At 41.7% G+C, this 19,741-nt stretch overlaps 1 protein-coding gene across 1 annotated transcript; it reads left to right on the top strand.

Moving 5' to 3' along the window:
- The first annotated feature begins 226 nt into the window (after positions 1-226).
- LOC124141621 lies at positions 227-15,026 on the top strand. The gene is made up of 3 exons (XM_048383217.1): positions 227-296; positions 889-1,173; positions 14,317-15,026. The coding sequence occupies exons 1-3, from the start codon at positions 227-229 to the stop codon at positions 15,024-15,026; spliced, it is 1,065 nt and encodes a 354-aa protein (XP_048239174.1).
- The last annotated feature ends 4,715 nt before the right edge of the window (positions 15,027-19,741 follow it).

Raw genomic sequence — 19,741 nt, 5'->3', positions numbered from 1 at the left:
TTGCTAGTTCCAGATAAAAAACAACAACAAACGAGTAAATTGTAATGAGTGAGTTGAGTGTAATGTCTCTTTTGGTCGGTATTCCAGTCAGCTTAATGTGGGAGAAAAGTGATGCAGGTCTCAGACGTTTACCACTTTAGTGAAACCCGTGGGCACGGGTATGGTGCTGACAAACCTAGATATATAATAAAGGGGGAAACAGGGGTCGAACTAACAAGAATTCAAAATGGCGGAAGTTTCAGGACGTGCCTGTGCATGCTCCGAGAAGAAACCCAAGTCAAATCAAGAAAGACAAGGTACCATTATTCCACATTATTACTTTTTCTCAGTATTGACAATCCAGGCGAAAACGGATACAAACCCGACTGATAGACCAGGATTAAAATAGAGAAGAGACCCACAGCCAGCCTCGCTGAAGATCAGCCACCAGCACAGTCATATTGAAAGCCAACAAAACAACACGAATGTATTAACACTCTAGAGTGAGTGAGTTGGACCGCTTTTGACAATATTCCAGAAATATCACGGCAGGGGACACAAGAAATGGGCTTCATACATTGTACCCATGTTGGGAATCGAATTCGGGCCTTCGGCCTGACGGGTGAACACTTTAATCACGAGGTCACTCGTCAGCCTCGAAAATGAGGTTAGAAATAATTACACTTTGAATTTAGGCAAGGTATGCGCGTTCATTTCAAATGGATAATGAGCAAATATTTTCCTTCTTCAAAATAAATTATGTCTTTTATGTTTAAAATTAGGCTATTTGCAACAAATAATTGTTCAGTACAACGGAAATGCGTCTTGGTGGATGTGTATTAAAGATTTCAGCCCCGGCGGTAGCCTCTCGCTGTGTCCGAGAAAATTAACCTTGATCCGATGGCCTAGTTTCCAAGCACGACACTGTAAGCGCAGGCACGTTGACGCAGCCTCATAGCATTCCTATCTCCCTCAGTGGTGCTAGGTCACAGTCCCGATCTCCCTTCAACACTGACATGGCTACTGTTGTTCCGAAGTACACTGTGAGAAAGGCAACTCGAGCTGATATAGGAGCTATTAAAACCCTGACTGATGCAGAAGAGTGGGAAATTCCAAATGGCTTATTGTATTGCGTGTTTGATATGGATTCAAGGGCTTGGGTTGTCGCAGAATCGGAAACTGACGAAATAATCGGTAAGTGACAAAATCCAACTGACTTCAGGGATCTTTATAATGATACTTACAATACGTATAGATGATGAGAAGTCGGCGGTCTAGGCCATGATTACTAGGGCAGGTAGGCATGAGTCGAGTGTGTATTTCTGTGTTGTGGAAACTGTGTAAATTTACACACGTGACAAACCCTGAACCTGATTGACGGTCAAGCAACATATACCATAGTATTTAAGGTATCGTGCACTTTGTTGTAAAAGCATGAAATTTGGCACCGATACAGTTAAAGTTATATACAGTGCCACGGTGATAAGGCGACATTGACGGTTATCTTGAAACATGGCCGACAATCTTGAAGGTTGTCTCTTGATATGTTGGTGAATGAGTGAGTGAGTTTGGTTTTACACCGCTTTAGCAATAGGCCAGCAATATCACGACGGGGGACACCAGAAATGGGCTTCACACATTGTACCCATGTCGGGAATCGAACGCGGGTGACGGGCGTGACGAGCGAACGCTTTAACCACTAAACGTGGTGAAAACGATAGCTAGAGGTGTGTAAATATAGTTTTATAAATAGTGTTTAAAAGTAAGTTAAAACCTTATTGAGTGAATTACCTCTTGTCCTGGTCCGTGAAGATCCGGGGTAGAATAGGTCTTCAGCAACCCATGCTTGCCGTACAAGGCGACGATGCTTGTCGTAAAAGGCGACTAACGGGATCGGTGGGCAGACTCGCTGACTTGGTTGATGCATGTCATCGATCCCAATTGCGTGGATCGATGCTCTTGGTGTCAATCACTGAATTGACTGGCCCAAACTTGATTACTTAATAGCCGCCGTCATATAGCTGGACTATTGCTGAGGACGGCGTTAAACAACATATAAACAAACAACCTCTTGTCCTACAGCTTGCTTTTCTCGAAACATACCCAACTGAAGGCTGGAATGTTTCCTGATATTATCGAATCAATTTGTATGGCGGGCGACTAGCCGAGCCGTAACCGTAGAACAATAGCGGGGTTAGCATATTGGGAAAGTTCGTTAAATTGCCTCCACAGTCGCCCGGCTGCGCACGACAAGGGTTAAGATTACTTAATATTCATATACTAGTGGGGAAAAGAAACTGTGCTTAAGATAAAGTTAAATTAGAATACGTTTAGTCTGAATTTAATTAATGCATCTTTCAATACATATTGATGAAGACATCTCCTCGACTTTGTGATCGTGAATCACAATTTGCACGTGCATGTTTATGCACAGCGCACAATTTGGATGCTTGCATGTTTGTTGGGAGCCCGATTCTCCCACGCGCGTCTTTTGAGGTGAACAACACAAACTGATTGTTTTGCAATGAGGTACTCATAAATCAACATGCACGCGCCGTGGGTATGCTGCAAACAGGACTGCCGCAAAACGACAGACATTTAAATGCTCATCTCTTCAATTGACGTAATCTACAGAAGGGGCCGGTCGTCCAAGTGTTGCGTCTCGGCAACAGGACATTAATATTCGGTTGGTGCATCTTCGGAATAAATGCTAAAGAGCCACATTAATGGCAGAACTGTAACGGGTTGGGGAGCACAAAATCCGGTCCGAGTGCGGCGTTAAACAACACAAAAGACAACATCCGGCCCGTCGTCCAGCGACACGCCCAATTTCGCATCGATATCATAGGGAGGCACACCTAGCTTGGTGTTGACAGCAACTTAGGTGCAGAAGACAATACCGGGGCAGTATACTGTTCACAGAGGCGTTCAGGTTTCCTTTGGGCAACTGAAGGGACGTAACGCCAAGATGCAGCACTCACTCACTCACTCACTCACTCACTTTTTTTAGACATAAAATGGCCGTACTGCTCATGGCCGGCTGTTTCTCCAGACCACCCCCTAAAGAGCATGTGCTGGAACAACATTCCCCTGGCTTTTTTTCAGTTATCTGGTGGCTCCCATTCACCGCCGCTGCTTCGTCTGTTTCAACGCAAATGGGGGTCCAATGCTGACATTGTTAATCGAGGTTTATACTAATCCCTCTTTTAGGGCTCATCTCTGTCTCCTGTAACCAGTAATAGGTTTTGTCAATTATAATTTGTCATGATAAAAGCGATCAGACCAAAGACCAAATATTATGTTGTTATTTTCAATAATATAACATTTACGCCACTATATATAGAGCACAGTCTTTCTGTAAGTATATTTCAAGAAAAATAGTTTACTATTGTAATGTATTGGTTACACGGATATGTACTAGCAACATCCATCATACTTGCAAGATGCATTTACAGCTTAATGCTGCTTTCACGCACTTGCACTTTTCCCGACAACCCTTTATGCAGCCACATTGCAGTTCTCTGGTCTGTGGGAGGAGCATGCTTCATATGGCTTCCAATGTTGCTCGATCGGTTCTTCTCCAACCCCATCCTTCTGGTCGTGGCATGTAACCACTGGTCTAAGAGCCTGGCACCAACAATGCCCACCCTGGTAGGCTGCTCTTCTCACATGCGGAATGTCATCCACATCTCTTTCTTTGTGTGCAAAGATACTCTCGCTTCCTTCAGACCGCCTCCATGGTCTAGTGGTAGAGCGTCCGCCCGGAGAGCGGAAGGTCCGGGGTTCGATCCCCGGCCGCGTCATACCAATAGATGTTAAAATATGGTACTGGCGCTCGGCATTAAGGGGCTAAAACAAGGACTGGTCGGTTCGGCGTCAGTGTACTGTGTCTGAGTGGGGTATTCATGTTAAACTGCGTCATGGTATCTCAGTGAGCTATAAATAAGCAACTGTCTGGACTAGTACAAGCAGCCACTCACACACACACACGAGCATGCACGTCGTTATCTATATAAGTGCAATAATCTTGGACGCGACGTTAAACCCAATTTCACCTCACCTTGCTTCCTTCACATTACTCAAGGTCGTGATAGATCAGAACATAGCAGCTCTCCAGTGTGGTCATAGACGTATCAACATCTGTCAATTGTGACTGGTTAGTGCAGCAAACGTTTGCAATGAGCTTGGGTTTGCAGTGACCTTTGGTCACACATTCCAGGTATTCCACGCTGTTTTCTTTCCCCTACCAGCGATGCAGGCGACAGTGTCGCATCCTGTCAAGACATGGAACGTGGGAAGTTCTGGCCCAATTGTTAAAGATATGTCATCTGCAGGATCAGTCGTTGCCCTTGCCAAAGTATCCCACGGTGTTGGTAGTAGCATATCACTGTCCACTGCACGGAAATGTTCTGGTTTTCAATTTTGGAAATTTGACGTAGTGGAATAGACATGTAAATTCCACTTAGATTCAATTTAAACTCATGTGGTTGGTATATTTTCTCTCTTTGCAATTTACGTGTGTGAGACTAGGTGCGGAGCAGCACATGTTGCCCTGTCGTTTTGCACATTCAGAACACCCTGTTTTATCGTCAATGTATTTGGGGAGAGGGATGAAATTGCTGCCAATCAAAGGAACATATTCAGCAGTCATTCCTAAGTGCACAACGCGATCAACGGTCCAGCCACTAGCCTCAACATGAAATTATTGTGCGGATGTAAATAATTTCTGAAACGCCGCTACAAGTTGTTTCTGAATTTCGGTTGGTTGGTTGGTTTGTTGTTTACTGCCGCCGTCAGCAATATTCCAGCTGGTCCAGACAATCCAGTGATTAATATCATGAGCATCGATCCACGCAATTTGGATCGATGACATGCATCAACCAAGTCAACGAGGCTGACCACCCGATCCCATAAGTCGCCTTTTACGACAAGCATAGTCACCTTTTACGGCAAACATGGGTTGCTGAAGACCTTTTCTACCCCGGAATCTTCACGGGTCTCTTAATTTCGGAGAGTGGTAAGAACATTGGGCTCTGACAACAGGTGCAACCATATCTAGTCGGCCGTATATGTGTGAGGATGATTCAGTTTCACGTACCTAAATGTAACACATAATATTCAACAACAAGATCGAATGCTGCCAATCCGGACGTAGACAGCCTACTAACTAGTCATCATATAGGTGCAGGTTCATGGCTATGAATACGACGTATTTGCAAAATATAACACATCTTAATACTCCTTCACATCCAGGAAATATTCGGTCATGATGGCAACGTTAGTGAGTGAGCTCATCGAGGATGAGAAACACAAATCTCAATAAATTTCTGTTCAGATTATAAATGTCTCGAGGCCTGATGTTATAGTACTCGAATTAACAGTGACTCCAGATCCGACGTGCAACATATTTGGATAGTTATGTCCAATACTGGTTCTTAACATTTGCTGAATAGGCTTTGTCTCTAAGTTAAAACTTAATTGTGTATGAGGATAGTGCATTGCTGTCCTGATTAAGTTAAGTATATATTTGTCATAAGTAAACAGTATATTTACTTGCTTCTGTGTAATCGGAGTATGTTTTCATGGACAATGTTTTGAGAACTATTCGCTGTTATGAGACTTTGGCTCCTTTTAATCCACTCATCACTTGGCTTCATCTGCTGTATATCTTATACTTGGCTCATTTAATTATGAGAAGGTTTGTTAGGTTTAGCTTGATTATTCCCCAAATGTTTATACATATATCAATATTCTGTTTTTTCATTAGCTTTTCGAGCCTTGGCGTATTTTAACGAGGAGACAGCAGAAGGTGGCCTATATATCGTAAGGAAAGACCTCAGAGGCAAAGGAATCGGACGGGACGTGAACCGTGATGGTCTCACTGCAGTCGGGGAGGCCAACATCACCCTCTCCGCGGGCTCGGTTAGCCTTTACGACACCCATGGCTTCACTTTCTACTATGACGTATACCAAAAACGTGGGCCAGCAGGAGTCATACTGAGGGCAATTCCTGATGCAGAAGTGAGTCCAGATATCAGTATTGTCCCCTTCGAAGGCTCCATGTTTACTGAGTTGAAGGCATACGACGACAAAGTATGTGAAAGCGAGAGGGATTACTTCCTCCAAAACTGGATCATCAGCCATGCAAAACATATTCTTATTGCTCGATCACATACCGGGGTTGTCGTAGGATATGGATGTTTAGGTGCCACAGAATATTGCAATGAGATTGCGCCTTTATATGCTGATAGTGACATCATCGCGTGGGCACTGTTGAAAAGACTCTTGCAACACCTAAGTCCAAAGGACAGCGTTCATATCTTTATCACATCAGAAAATAAAGCAATGATGGGGATTATAGACAAACTTTCTTTAAAAGATGTGGATTTGATCCATAAAATGTACACTAAAAAGAGAGTACCCAAAAACCTTGAACGGGTGTATTCCCTGTCAGCCATAGCTTTTTCCACTGTCTGATGCATTTTCATACTCAACTACATCTACGTACCTGGACCTCAGAATTACGCATGAAACCTTGGGATGACAGAGGCAATTACACATTTCAAACATACAGGAAACAACAACAATCTGGTGTAAATCTGTCCCAAAGATTGATCTTTAGCAATTTTGAATTGTGACTTACTTCTGAAATATTTAATGGCAACTATAGTTGTACTGTCCTTTGTTGACAGGAATTTAGAAATGATTATATTGTTCTCATCGCGATGTGGCTGCAATATTGCCGATGCGATGTAACATTTTAACTCACTAACTTAACACAAACAATAAACTAACCAATAATATCAAATGTACACTGTTGTGTTGTTTTTGAACATGGTTGTCCAATGTATGTTGTTTTAACAAAGTAACAACATACGACTACACAGAATATCTTCTATCAACACAAATAAAGTCGCATCAAGCTTCAAAGGATTTCAAGCATGTGCCTCATTTCGGAAATGTACCTTTTTAACCTAAATTTGTATAATTTCCTTTTCTTGAATTCAGAGCATCTCATCATTATCTACTCATTAAGACTTATAGATGGACCAATAGCCCCAGATATAGAAGTTAATGTAAACGTTACAGCGTGCCCTGCATACAAAATGAATTCCAATAACATTTCCAAACTGTGTTAACTGTGTTAACTGTACAATTTTAAATCAACTTAGTGGGTTCTTTAAGGGACAAATATAAAGTTAGAGAGTTCGTCATATACATACTCTGTCCGGTACACGAGGAGTTATTTCTAAGGTGTCCTGTCTTGCCTATTCAACGTCAAATTCAACGTCAAAGTTATCATGTACCTTAAGATTCCAGGTCGGAATGAATTGAACACTATGTAGCAATGCGTGGCCTCATCCCACAGATTGCTGTCAGTGTTAACCTCTTTTGTGATGTGTATAAGACGTCCGGCCTCAGACCAGAAGGACTACGCACGGTGTGTTATAAGGGTAACGGTATATTACAGGAAATTATCATTTGCAGAAGCCCCAGGTCTTCCATTAAGTGCCCGACGAAGGAGCCGTTATTATAGGTTATAACGATGGAATTTGTTATCAAATAAAAAGAAACAACATCGGTTTTAAAACATGTACTGCAATCAACACGAATGTCACTGACCCACTTTTACAAACATGGAAACGTCACAGAACAAACCAGATGCCGTCACTAATCAACATGAAGTTACCTAACAACAGGCGTAATAATGGCCCGTCGTCAAACAATATGAGGGCATTATCAAGTTACAGTGGCCCGCTCATTTCTGATAACATGCGGGCGGTTTAATGATAATTGCATGAAGGAAGGGAAGCAGGATCTATTATCCAATATGGGATATGGTAATTAGTTTGAGTGAAACACATTGATACTTTTAGACAAAGACAATTATGCAAATAATACTAGAGTCCCAACGACAATGACGAAAACACACGAATAATCACAGTTAATGAAAATATATATTAAAGATACAGTACATAATCACACAAGATAATGAATGTATACTATCGACAAAAAATAAGGGTACTAATGGTTTGAATCAAGGTATCGTTGAGGTGTACATTTACAAAGCGGTGGCGTTGTATCTGAACGCAAAATCACATAATACATGTACAGCACGTGATGCACATGCACACAGGAGTCAAAGTTATCGCCGAAGGGGGAACTCACAATCAAGAGGCTAAGCCAGAACCTGCACCCGCCAATGTGGTCCATTTAAGGTAGCCCTCTTTAGGCCGAATGGCGGACGACACCAAGGGCAACCTCACGCAAGTAAATCAACAGTTGGCCACCGAGGCGTCATGTAACATGATCGACACACCAGATACTGATCTACACGACCGAAATCAATTATCATTACACCTTTGCTATCATTTCATCAGTTTCCATGTTTTTTTTTTGGTAGTGTACCGGATTTTAAATGACATTGCAAATATATATCACTACCATTCACAAACGTTCATGTGTAACTTGTCCTGATCGAATATGATGACAATATCCTCGGTTACATAAAATAAAGTTTGCTAAATGCTGATGTGAGAGGCGGCAACATGAAAGGTGATGTCTGTAGAAACTTCACTGTCGAATCACAGAGAATTTATTTTGATGGTACAGCGACGAATGACGTTAAAGTCATACACTCCAAGAGTGTGTTCGAATCAGTGTGTGAACTGTCAAGAGATGTACATATTCTGTGGGGCGGTGGAGTAGCCTAGCGGCTTGACACACCAAAGGTTGGATACCGCACAGGAGTATAATGTGTGAGGCCACTTTCTGGTGTCCCCTGACGTGATATTGCTGAAATATTGCAAAAACTGGGTAAAATCATGTTCACTCACTCACAAATTATGTATGCCGATAAGATGCCAGATGTGGGCCACCTGTGGTTTTTGGTGTGCTGACTGCTTGAATAGGTCGTGGGATGTTAAGCAATGGCGTTTATTGGTCCGTGCACATGACCAACAGCGTGGATCAGCAGACAGTGAAAGAATATCTCTACCGCTTATGAGTGAGTGAGTGAGTATGGTTTTACGCTGCTTTTAGCAATATTCCAGCAATATCAAGGCTTCACACATTGTACCCATAGTACCCATGTCGAGAATCGAACCCGGATCTTCGGCGTGACGAGCGAACGCTTTAACCACTAGGCTACCCGACCGCCCCCTACCGCTTATGGATTTGGGTACATACATCCTCAACCATGACCAGCAAGTAGATAGAGTATTGATGTATGACATTGACACGTTCAGGTAATGCCATACATGTAGCACGACAGTAGGCAAAGACAAATCTCTTTGTGGCATCATCTCTGTGAAAACTACGAAGGATGTTATTCACACAATGAATGTCATTGTGTGATGCGGCCATGAGCATAAGGACGGAACGACAGTTGTGGCATGCCGATTACTAACACCTGTAGGTAAAGAGGAGACACCCGTAATAACATTGAGAACTGCCCACCACGTCATATGGAAAATAAAAAACCATTCACTTAATCTGCAATGGTGTAAAAGGGAAATAACAACAGACAGTATATGCGTGTTGTTATGATACAGGAAACGTTAACTACAACAATAAAAGTTCCTGTGACACAAGTAAAGTTTGGTTTTCAATATTGTAGTACATGTATTTAATCAAGTCACAAAAACGCAACTGCTACAAAAAAGCATGCATTCCATGCAAAAGTTGACTTTTATGCAAACCGCATGCATTTCACTACCCAAGAATGGGTATAAAAACATGTGAGTTAACGGGATTCCATATGCATTGTTTAGCATCGTGCTGACAACAACCACTCAGAAAAACAACAAAATTAGGCAATTATTCAACATTATGAAATGCCACGCCTGTCCGAAAATGAGCGTCAGCATCCCTGCAGAGTCCTTCGCTTGGATAAAGTCGGCATGAAGTGTGAAACAGGAGGTTTAGCTGCTCAGGGCCAGTCACTTCCCACTCGAAACCATCAATGTGTGATTTTGCATCAAAATGTAAATATGAAATGTAGATTATGTAATGAATTTAATGAGGCTGTCCAACACATTGTCAGTGGATGCCCAGCTTTGGCTCAAACACAGTATCTTAAGCGACATGATGGAGTGGCTCGATCATTTAATTACCGTCTTCACAATGCTTGTGGTTTTGACACAGAGGTCCATCCTTGGTACGACCCGTATACAGCCTCAGACGTATCCAGGCCAACAAACCTGATCTTGTCTGATTGAAATTTCTGTCCCTTTTGACACGAATGTGATTGACAAGATTGAGGAAAAACATGGCAAATATGCGCAGCTCGCTTTCAAAATGTCACACTTGCATCCCAAGTACCAAGTTGTCCAACTCTCCATTGTTCTCGGTGCCTTAGATTTGGTACCTCTCAATCTGTTGACTGACATTGTGAAAGTACCCGGGTTTGATACCAGGAATACAGCCCTTGTGGCACTCTGGATGATGCAGAAAGCTGCAGTGTTGGGGAATCGTCATATTCTCTGCAAAGTTCTGGGTGTGTTTTTCAAGGCAGCGCTTCCTGGGAGAAGTCCCATTCGCTGTCTGGGCTGTGTGTAGAGGGGACAATGGCCCTGAGCTGATGATGAGCCTAACCAGCCTGGCTTGCCAGGATCACCTAAACCCTCTTTGCTGCATTTTATATTTTAATCTCTAAATAAAACTAACGATTTGTTTCTGAACAAAGAAGAAAACGAATGTAGTGTTTGTACAGCATATTAATCCATGCTTATTGAACTTCTTGCTAACCATCCACGACATTCAAATAATGCGTCATGACCTTTGAAAACCATGAGATACGTTACACGTACATTCTCACACCACTAGCTGGTCATATCAGTGAACCCTGAGTCCGATGGCCTTATTATAAAAGTAGATAACACGACCCTGTGACACTCAGACTTGACCCGTACGGACTCATTGCGTCCCGATCGCCCTCAGTTGTAAAGAACTCACTGTGGTCTCTGTTCCCTCCCGATCTCCCTTCAACACTGACATGGCTGTTGTTCCAAAGTACACTGTGAGAAAGGCAACTCGAGCTGATATAGGAGCAATTAAAACCTTGACTGATGCTGAAGAGTGGGAAATTCCAATTGGCTCAATGTATTGCGTGTTTGATATGGATTCAAGGGCTTGGGTTGTTGCAGAATCGGAAACTGGCGAAATAATCGGTAAGTGACAAATTCCAACTGACTTCAGTGATCTGTGTAAAGATGCACACAACTCGTATAGGGGATGAGAAGTAAGTCGGCGGTCAAGGTCATGATTGCTAGGGTAAGCATGAGTCGATTGTGTATTCGGGTGCTGATTTAACTGATTAAAATACGTTTCTAAGATGAAATACCGCCCAAAACAAATGATTACTATTTATTCGAACAGCACAATGTATGCATCATTTGTGAACAATTATCAACTCTTCATTTCACTCCCACTTTCATTACACTTGAGACTTGAAGGACAATTCTCAACATCACAACACATACACTCTTCAAAAAAAAAATGCACAGGTAGATTTTTAGTACATTAATTGTACCTAATAAAGTCGATATATTTAAATTGATATCATAGATACAAATATGAAATTTGGAGCTGGATAGTCACATGCCGTGGTACACAGGCATTGAAAATTCTTCATTGTCATGTCAAATAAGGCCACCTGGGCAACAATCAAGGCTCCTCAGCACTGACTGGATAAGTGCGCGAATTCTGCTTGTGACGCGTTGGCCAGTTGTGGGAGTGTCTGCAGTGTGTTCTTACGTTGACGTACACGTCGATCGAGTTCATCACAGGTGTTCGATTGGGTTGAGATCTGGAGATCTCGACGGCCAGGGCAAGGCGTTGATGTTGGCATTATGAGGTAGTCTACCATGACACCAGCTGTGTGCGGTGGAGCGTTGTCCTGTTGAAACAGCTCCCTCTGGCGGTCAATGATTGGAAGAAGGTGAGGTTGATTCATGTAGCGACTTGCTGTCAAATTTCCCTGAACCACCCCACACCCACACCATGACACTACCGCCAACGAAATTGCCGAATTCACGTACACAATGTAGGGCAAAACGCTCATCTCAACGACGATGAACACGTTGTCTTCCATCTCACGGCTGAAGAAGAAATTGTGATTCATCGCTAAACCACACTCGTCTCCAGTTTCCCAAATTCCAAGCCTGTAAGGAATGGCCCTAACGCAAGCGTCGCTGTCGATGGATCTGTTGCAAAACAGGGGTGATAACTGGTCTTTGGGGTCGAATTCCAGCCTCGCTAAGATGGTTCCTGACAGTCTGGTCTGATATCCTCCTTAAACCAGGGATATTGTCCTGCAGTCTCCGCAGCTGTGGCATTGTGGGGATGTAGGTGTAACAGTCGATGTAGCGATCCTGTGCAGGGGTGGTAACCTTTGGTCAGCTGTTCTCAGACGGTCTGAAGTGGAATTGAACTGTGTGTATCGGTCACAAAGGCGGCAAATGGTGCTGTGGTGGACGTTGAAGTGGCGTGCAACAGAAGACTGTGATTCCCTGCTTTGGATACGTCCTATGGCGACGTTCCGTTAGGCATTCTCGAACTTGAAAAATATTGACAATTGAATGACAAATTATTGGCTTATGCTTGCCTTTTTATAGCCAATCCCACGAGTTAGGAATGTCATAACTTCCACGAGTATTTTGGTTTACTGTTTTCGTCCATGACATTTTTGAACAAGTGTGAAAACAATTACATTTAAGACATTGCAAATCGACAATGGCTGCGTTTTCACGCACCGTTTGTCGAATATCAGGATACCATCATTTTCGAATAACATATATCCAATTATATACCGGATTTTTTGTGTAGTCAGGTTCAATGAACTTCATTCTACGTGTGCGGTTTTTTTTAAGGGCTGAGAATGAAGGTTCAACTTCCCTCCTTTACTTATATACGCCAGGTTACGCCAGGTTACCTCCCTTTGTTGTGCTTTCCGAGGTTAGGAGAAGATAATTTCGTTCTAATTCGTCCCTCAAACGAAAGAAATTATATGACTCTTGTTTGGTCCAATTGTTAAAGATATGTCATCTGCAGGAATCAGCCGGAAGCGTTGCCTTTGCCAAAGTCTCCCACGATGTAGCATGGGTAGCTGTGCAAACACACGTACAACAAGCGCAGCAATATCACCGTTCACTGCACGGAAATGTTCTGGTTTTCATTTTTGGAAATTTGACATAGTGATATAGGCATGTCAATTCCACTTAGATTCAATTTAGACTCATGTGGTGGGTTTTTATTTTCTCTTTTTGTATGTTTGCAGAGCAGCAAGTGTTGACCAGATAAAACATTTTTAGCTGTGCTTTGCACATTCAGAACAGCCTGTTTTTATCGTCAATGTATTTGGGGAGAGGGATAAAATTGCTGCCAATCAAAGGAACATTTGGCTTTGGCAACAGGTGCAACCATATCTGGTCGGCCGTATATGTGTGAGGATGATTCCGGTTCCCGCACCTAAATGTAATACATAATATTCAACACGATCGAATGCTGCTAATCAGGACGTAGACCGCCTTCTAACTAGTTATCATATAGGGGCAGGGGCGGTCGGGTAGCCTAGTGGTTAAAGCGTTCGCTCGTCACGCCGAAGACCCGGGTTCGATTCCCGACATGGGTACAATGTGTGAAGCCCAATTCTGGTGTCCCCTGCCGTGATATTGCTGGAATATTGCTAAAAGCGGGGTAAAACCATACTCACTCACTCACTCACTCACTCACTCACTCATATAGGGGCAGGTTCATGGCTATGAATACGACGTACTTGCAAAATATAACACAGGCTAATACTGCTTCACTTCTAGGAAATATTTGGTCATGACCGCAACGCTTGTTAGTGAGCTCATCGCGGAAGAAAAACACAAATCTCAATAAAGTTGTATAGATCATCAGGTTTACACAAGGAAGCGTCGGAATAATGAGGCGATTAGATATGTCAAAAGAATGCAGATTATTTATGTGAGATGAAAAACTAAAGTGGATAACTAGATATACGTGTTGAAGGGTGGTTCTTAACATTTGTTGTATAGGCTATGTCTCTAAGTTAAAAATTAATTGTGTATGATGATAGTGCACCTTTACAAGGTGTGTATATTTGTCATACGTATATTAACTTGCTTCTGTGTAATCGAAGTGGGTTACCTGTTTTCATGGACAATGTTTTGAGCATTATTCGCTGTTATGAGACTTTGGTTCCTTTATCACATGGATTCATCTGCTGTATATCTTATACTTGGCTCATTTAATTATGAGAAGGTTTGTTAGGATTATGTTGATTATTCCCCAAATGTTTATACATATATCTATATTATGTTCTTTCATCAGGTTGCCGAGTCTTGGCGTATTTTAACGAGGAGACAGCAGAAGGTGGCCTGTATATCGTAAGGAGGGACCTGAGAGGCAAAGGAATCGGACGGGACGTGAACCGTGTTGGTCTCACTGCAGTCGGGGAGGCCAACATCACCCTCTCCGCGATCTCGGTCAGCCTTTACGACACCCATGGCTTCACTTTCTACTATGACGTATACCAAAAACGTGGGCCAGCAGGAGCCATACTGGGGGCAATTCCTGATGCAGAAGTGAGTCCAGATATCAGTATTGTCCCCTTCGAAGGCTCCATGTTTACTGAGTTGAAGGTATACGACGACAAAGTATGTGAAAGCGAGAGGGATTACTTCCTCCAAAACTGGATCATCAGCCATGCAAAACATATTCTTATTGCTCGATCTCATACCGGGGTTGTCGTAGGATATGGATGTTTAGGTGCCACAGAATATTGCAATGAGATTGCGCCTTTATATGCTGATAGTGACATCATCGCGTGGGCACTCTTGAAAAGACTCTTGCAACACCTAAATCCAAAGGACAGCGTTCATATCTTTATCACATCAGAAAACAAAGCAATGATGGGGATTATAGGCAAACTTTTTTTAAAAGATGTGAATTTGATCCATAAAATGTACACTAAAAAGAGAGTACCCCAAACCCTTGAGCGGGTGTATTCCCTGTCAGCCCTACCATTTTCCACTGTCTGATGCATTTTCATACACAACTACATCTACGTACCTGGACATTCTTGGTAGCTGCAATACTTATATTGTTCAAACATCATCAGGTTAACGCGTGAAACCGTGGGATGACAGAGGCAATTACACATTTCAAACATACAGGAAACAACAACAATCTGGTGTAATCTGTCCTAAAGATTGTTCTTTAGCACTTTTGAATTGTGTCTTACTTCTGAAATATGTTATGGCAACTATAGTTGTACTGTCCTTGTTGACAGGAATTTAGAAATGATTATATTGTTCTCATTGCGATGTGGCGGCAATATTGCGGATGCGATGTAACATTTTAACTCACTAACTTAACACAAACAATAAACTAACCAATAATATCAAATGTACACTGTTGTGTTGTTTTTGAAAAAGGTTGTCCAATGTATGTTGTTTTAACAAGGTAACAACATACGACTACACAGAATATCTTCTATCAACACCAATAAAGTCGCATCAAGCTTCAAAGGATTTCAAGCATGTGCCTCATTTCGGAAATGAACCTTTTTAACCCTTAATTTGTATAATTTCCTTTTCTTGAATTCAGAGCATCTCATCATTATCTACTCATTAAGACTTATAGATGGACCAATAGCCCCAGATATAGAAGTTAATGTAAACGTTACAGCGTTCCCTGCATACAAAATGAATTCCAATAACATTTCCACTGTGAAACTTTCATAGAACAAGATAGCCAATATCGTTAAAAATGTGTCTAATGTTCAAACATTTCGAATGTGAAACGCATCTTATGTTCTCTTAACTGTAAAATTTTAAATCAACTTAGTGGGTTCTTTAAGGGACAAATATAAAGTTAGAGAGTTCGTCATATACACACTCTGTCCGGTCAACTTGGCTGTTCATCATCTTTACTTCCTCCTTTTGGAGATTGTTTGATTAAGAGTGCTACATATTTTGACACCAGTAAGACATGTACAATAACGTAAGACAACTTGTATGTTTATGAACATGCTTAAATATACCCCAAATCCATGTTAAACATGTAACTTAATTATCTCTGCATATTGTAATCTTTATTCAATTAGAGGAAATAAAGATTAGCTATGTATCTATCTATGGCGTGGTACTCACACATGCCAATGTCAATTCAATGTCAAGGGATCATTAATCAGTTGCATATTATCTGTAAATGTAAATTTCAAAGATGAATTAAAAGAATGATATAAAAAATCAGTTTTTAAACAATATTTTACAAACCTTTTAAGAACTAATAGAAAACATACTAGCTATATTGACTGGAAGACTCTTCACTTCTTTTGTTGTAAATACTGGACCATCCTTTTGTTAAAGGAATAATGTTACTGATTCATGATGCTCCAGAAAGTCTTGGAGACATTTATCTACTCAGTCTGTATGTTTGAAGGGAATCATATAGCGTGTACGTTTATACCTTCTACCTGCCGAATCCGGCTGGGGTCCATGCAGGTAGCAAAAGTACTGCAAGTCCCCATGCACCCTAGCATGGTGATCTACCTTCAGCTGCTGTTGAACTATAGCCCTTTTTTATATTGTACCGTAATTTATAGTGATATCTTTTTATAGTTGTATGCTAGTTTTACATATACATCTGTGATATTCTAGTAATTTTACTGTCCTTCACCGACAGGTTCTTATTTGGTTTGAATATATGGATAAATACTGTCACGATATGGCTGAAATATGGCCGATGTGACGTAAAGCATAAACTCAGACCAGAAGGCCCGTAGTTCGAAACCCATCAGGGGACTACACATGGTGTGTTATAAGGGTAACGGTATTTTACAGGAAATTATCATTTGCAGAAGCCCCAGTTCTTCCATTAAGTGCCCGACGAAGGAGCCGTTATTATAGGTAATAACGATGGAATTTGTTATCAAATAAAAAGAAACAACATCGGTTTTAAAACATGTACTGCAATCAACACGAATGTCACTGACCCACTTTTACAAACATGCCGTCACTAATCAACATGAAGTTACCTAACAACAGGCGTAATAATGGCCCGTCGTCAAGCAATATGAGGGCATTATCAAGTTACAATGGCCCGCTGATAACATGCGGGCGGTTTAATGATAATTTCATGAAGGAAGGGAAGCAGGATCTATTATCCAATATGGGATATGGTAATTAGTTTGAGTGAAACACATTGATACTTTTAGACAAAGACAATTATGCAAATAATACTAGAGTCCCAACGACAATGACCAAAACACACGAATAATCACAGTAAATGAAAATATATAATAAAGATACAGTACATAATCACACAAGATAATGAATGTATACTATCGACAAAAAATAAGGGTACTAATGATTTGAATCAAGGTGTCGTTGAGGTGTATATTTACAAAGCGGTGGCGTTGTATCTGAACGCAAAATCACATAATACATGTACAGCACGTGATGCACATGCACACAGAAGTCAAAGTTATCGCCGAAGGGGGAACTCACAATCAAGAGGCTATGCCAGAACCTCCACCTGCCAACGTGGTCAATTTAAGGAAACCCTCTTTAGGCCGAATGGCGGACAACACCAAGGGCAACCTCACGCTAGTAAATCAACAGTTGGCCACCGAGGCGTCATGTAACATGATCGACACACCAGATACTGATCTACACGACCGAAATAAATTATCATTACACCTTTGCTATCATTTCACCAGTTTCCATGTTTTTTGCCGGTAGCGTACCGGATTTTAAATGACATTGCAAATATATATCACTCCCATTCACAAACGTTCATGTGTCACTTGTCCTGATCGAATATGATGACAATATCCTCGGTTACATAAAATAAAGTTTGCTAAATGCTGATGTGAGAGGCGGCAACATGAAAGGTGATGTCTGTAGAAACTTCACTGTCGAATCACAGAGAATTTATTTTGATGGTACAGCGACGAAGGACGTTAAAGTCATACACTCCAAGAGTGTGTTCGAATCAGTGTGTGAACTGTCAAGAGATGTACATATTCTGTGGGGCGGTGGAGTAGCCTAGCGGCTTGACACACCAAAGGTTGGATATCGCACAGGAGTATAATGTGTGAAGCCATTTTATGGTGTCCCCTGACGTGATATTGCTGAAATATTGCAAAAACTGGGTAAAATCATGTTCACTCACTCACAAATTATGTATGCCGATAAGATGCCAGATGTGGGCCACCTGTGGTTTTTGGTGTGCTGACTGCTTGAATAGGTCGTGGGATGTTGAGCAATGGCGTTTATTGGTCTGTGCACATGACCAACAGCGTGGATCAGCAGACAGTGAAAGAATATCTCTACCGCTTATGAGTGAGTGAGTGAGTATGGTTTTACGCTGCTTTTAGCAATATTCCAGCAATATCACGGCTTCACACATTGTACCCATTGTACCCATGTCGAGAATCGAACCCGGATCTTCGGCGTGACGAGCGAACGCTTTAACCACTAGGCTACCCGACCGCCCCCTACCGCTTATGGATTTGTGTACATACATCCTCAACCATGACCAGCAAGTAGATAGAGTATTGATGTATGACATTGACACGTTCAGGTAATGCCATACATGTAGTACGACAGTAGACTAATCTCTTTGTGGCATCATCTCTGTGAAAGCTAGGAACGATGTTATTCACACAATGAATGTCATTGTGTGATGCGGCCATGAGCATAAGGACGGCACGACAGTTGTGGCATGCCGATTACTAACACCTGTAGGTAAAGAGGAGACACCCGTAATAACATTGAGAACTGCCCACCACTTCATATGGAAAATAAAAAACCATTCACTTAATCTGCAATGGTGTAAAAGGGAAATAACAACAGACAGTATATGCGTGTTGTTATGACACAGGAAACGTTAACTACAACAATAAAAGTTCCTGTGACACAAGTAAAGTTTGGTTTTCAATATTGTAGTACATGTATTTAATCAAGTCACAAAAACGCAACTGCTACAAAAAAGCATGCATTCCATGCAAAAGTTGACTTTTATGCAAACCGCATGCATTTCACTACCCAAGAATGGGTATAAAAACATGTGAGTTAAGGGGATTCCATATGCATTGTTTAGCATCGTGCTGACAACAACCACTCAGAAAAACAACAAAATTAGGCAATTATTCAACATTATGAAATGCCACGCCTGTCCGAAAATGAGCGTCAGCATCCCTGCAGAGTCCTTCGCTTGGATAAAGTCGGCATGAAGTGTGAAACAGGAGGTTTAGCTGCTCAGGGCCAGTCACTTCCCACTCGAAACCATCAATGTGTGATTTTGCATCAAAATGTAAATATGAAATGTAGATTATGTAATGAATTTAATGAGGCTGTCCAACACATTGTCAGTGGATGCCCAGCTTTGGCTCAAACACAGTATCTTAAGCGATATGATGGAGTGGCTCGATCATTTAATTACCGTCTTCACAATGCTTGTGGTTTTGACACAGAGGTCCATCCTTGGTACGACCCGTATACAGCCTCAGACGTATCCAGGCCAACAAACCTGATCTTGTCTGATTGAAATTTCTGTCCCTTTTGACACGAATGTGATTGACAAGATTGAGGAAAAACATGGCAAATATGCGCAGCTCGCTTTCAAAATGTCACACTTGCATCCCAAGTACCAAGTTGTCCAACTCTCCATTGTTCTCGGTGCCTTAGATTTGGTACCTCTCAATCTGTTGACTGACATTGTGAAAGTACCCGGGTTTGATACCAGG

This window comes from Haliotis rufescens, unplaced genomic scaffold (assembly GCF_023055435.1).
Source record: "Haliotis rufescens isolate VD_foot unplaced genomic scaffold, xgHalRufe1.0.p SCAF_46, whole genome shotgun sequence".
NCBI lineage: Eukaryota > Metazoa > Mollusca > Gastropoda > Lepetellida > Haliotidae > Haliotis > Haliotis rufescens.
This window is presented reverse-complemented; position numbering and strand designations above follow the sequence as displayed.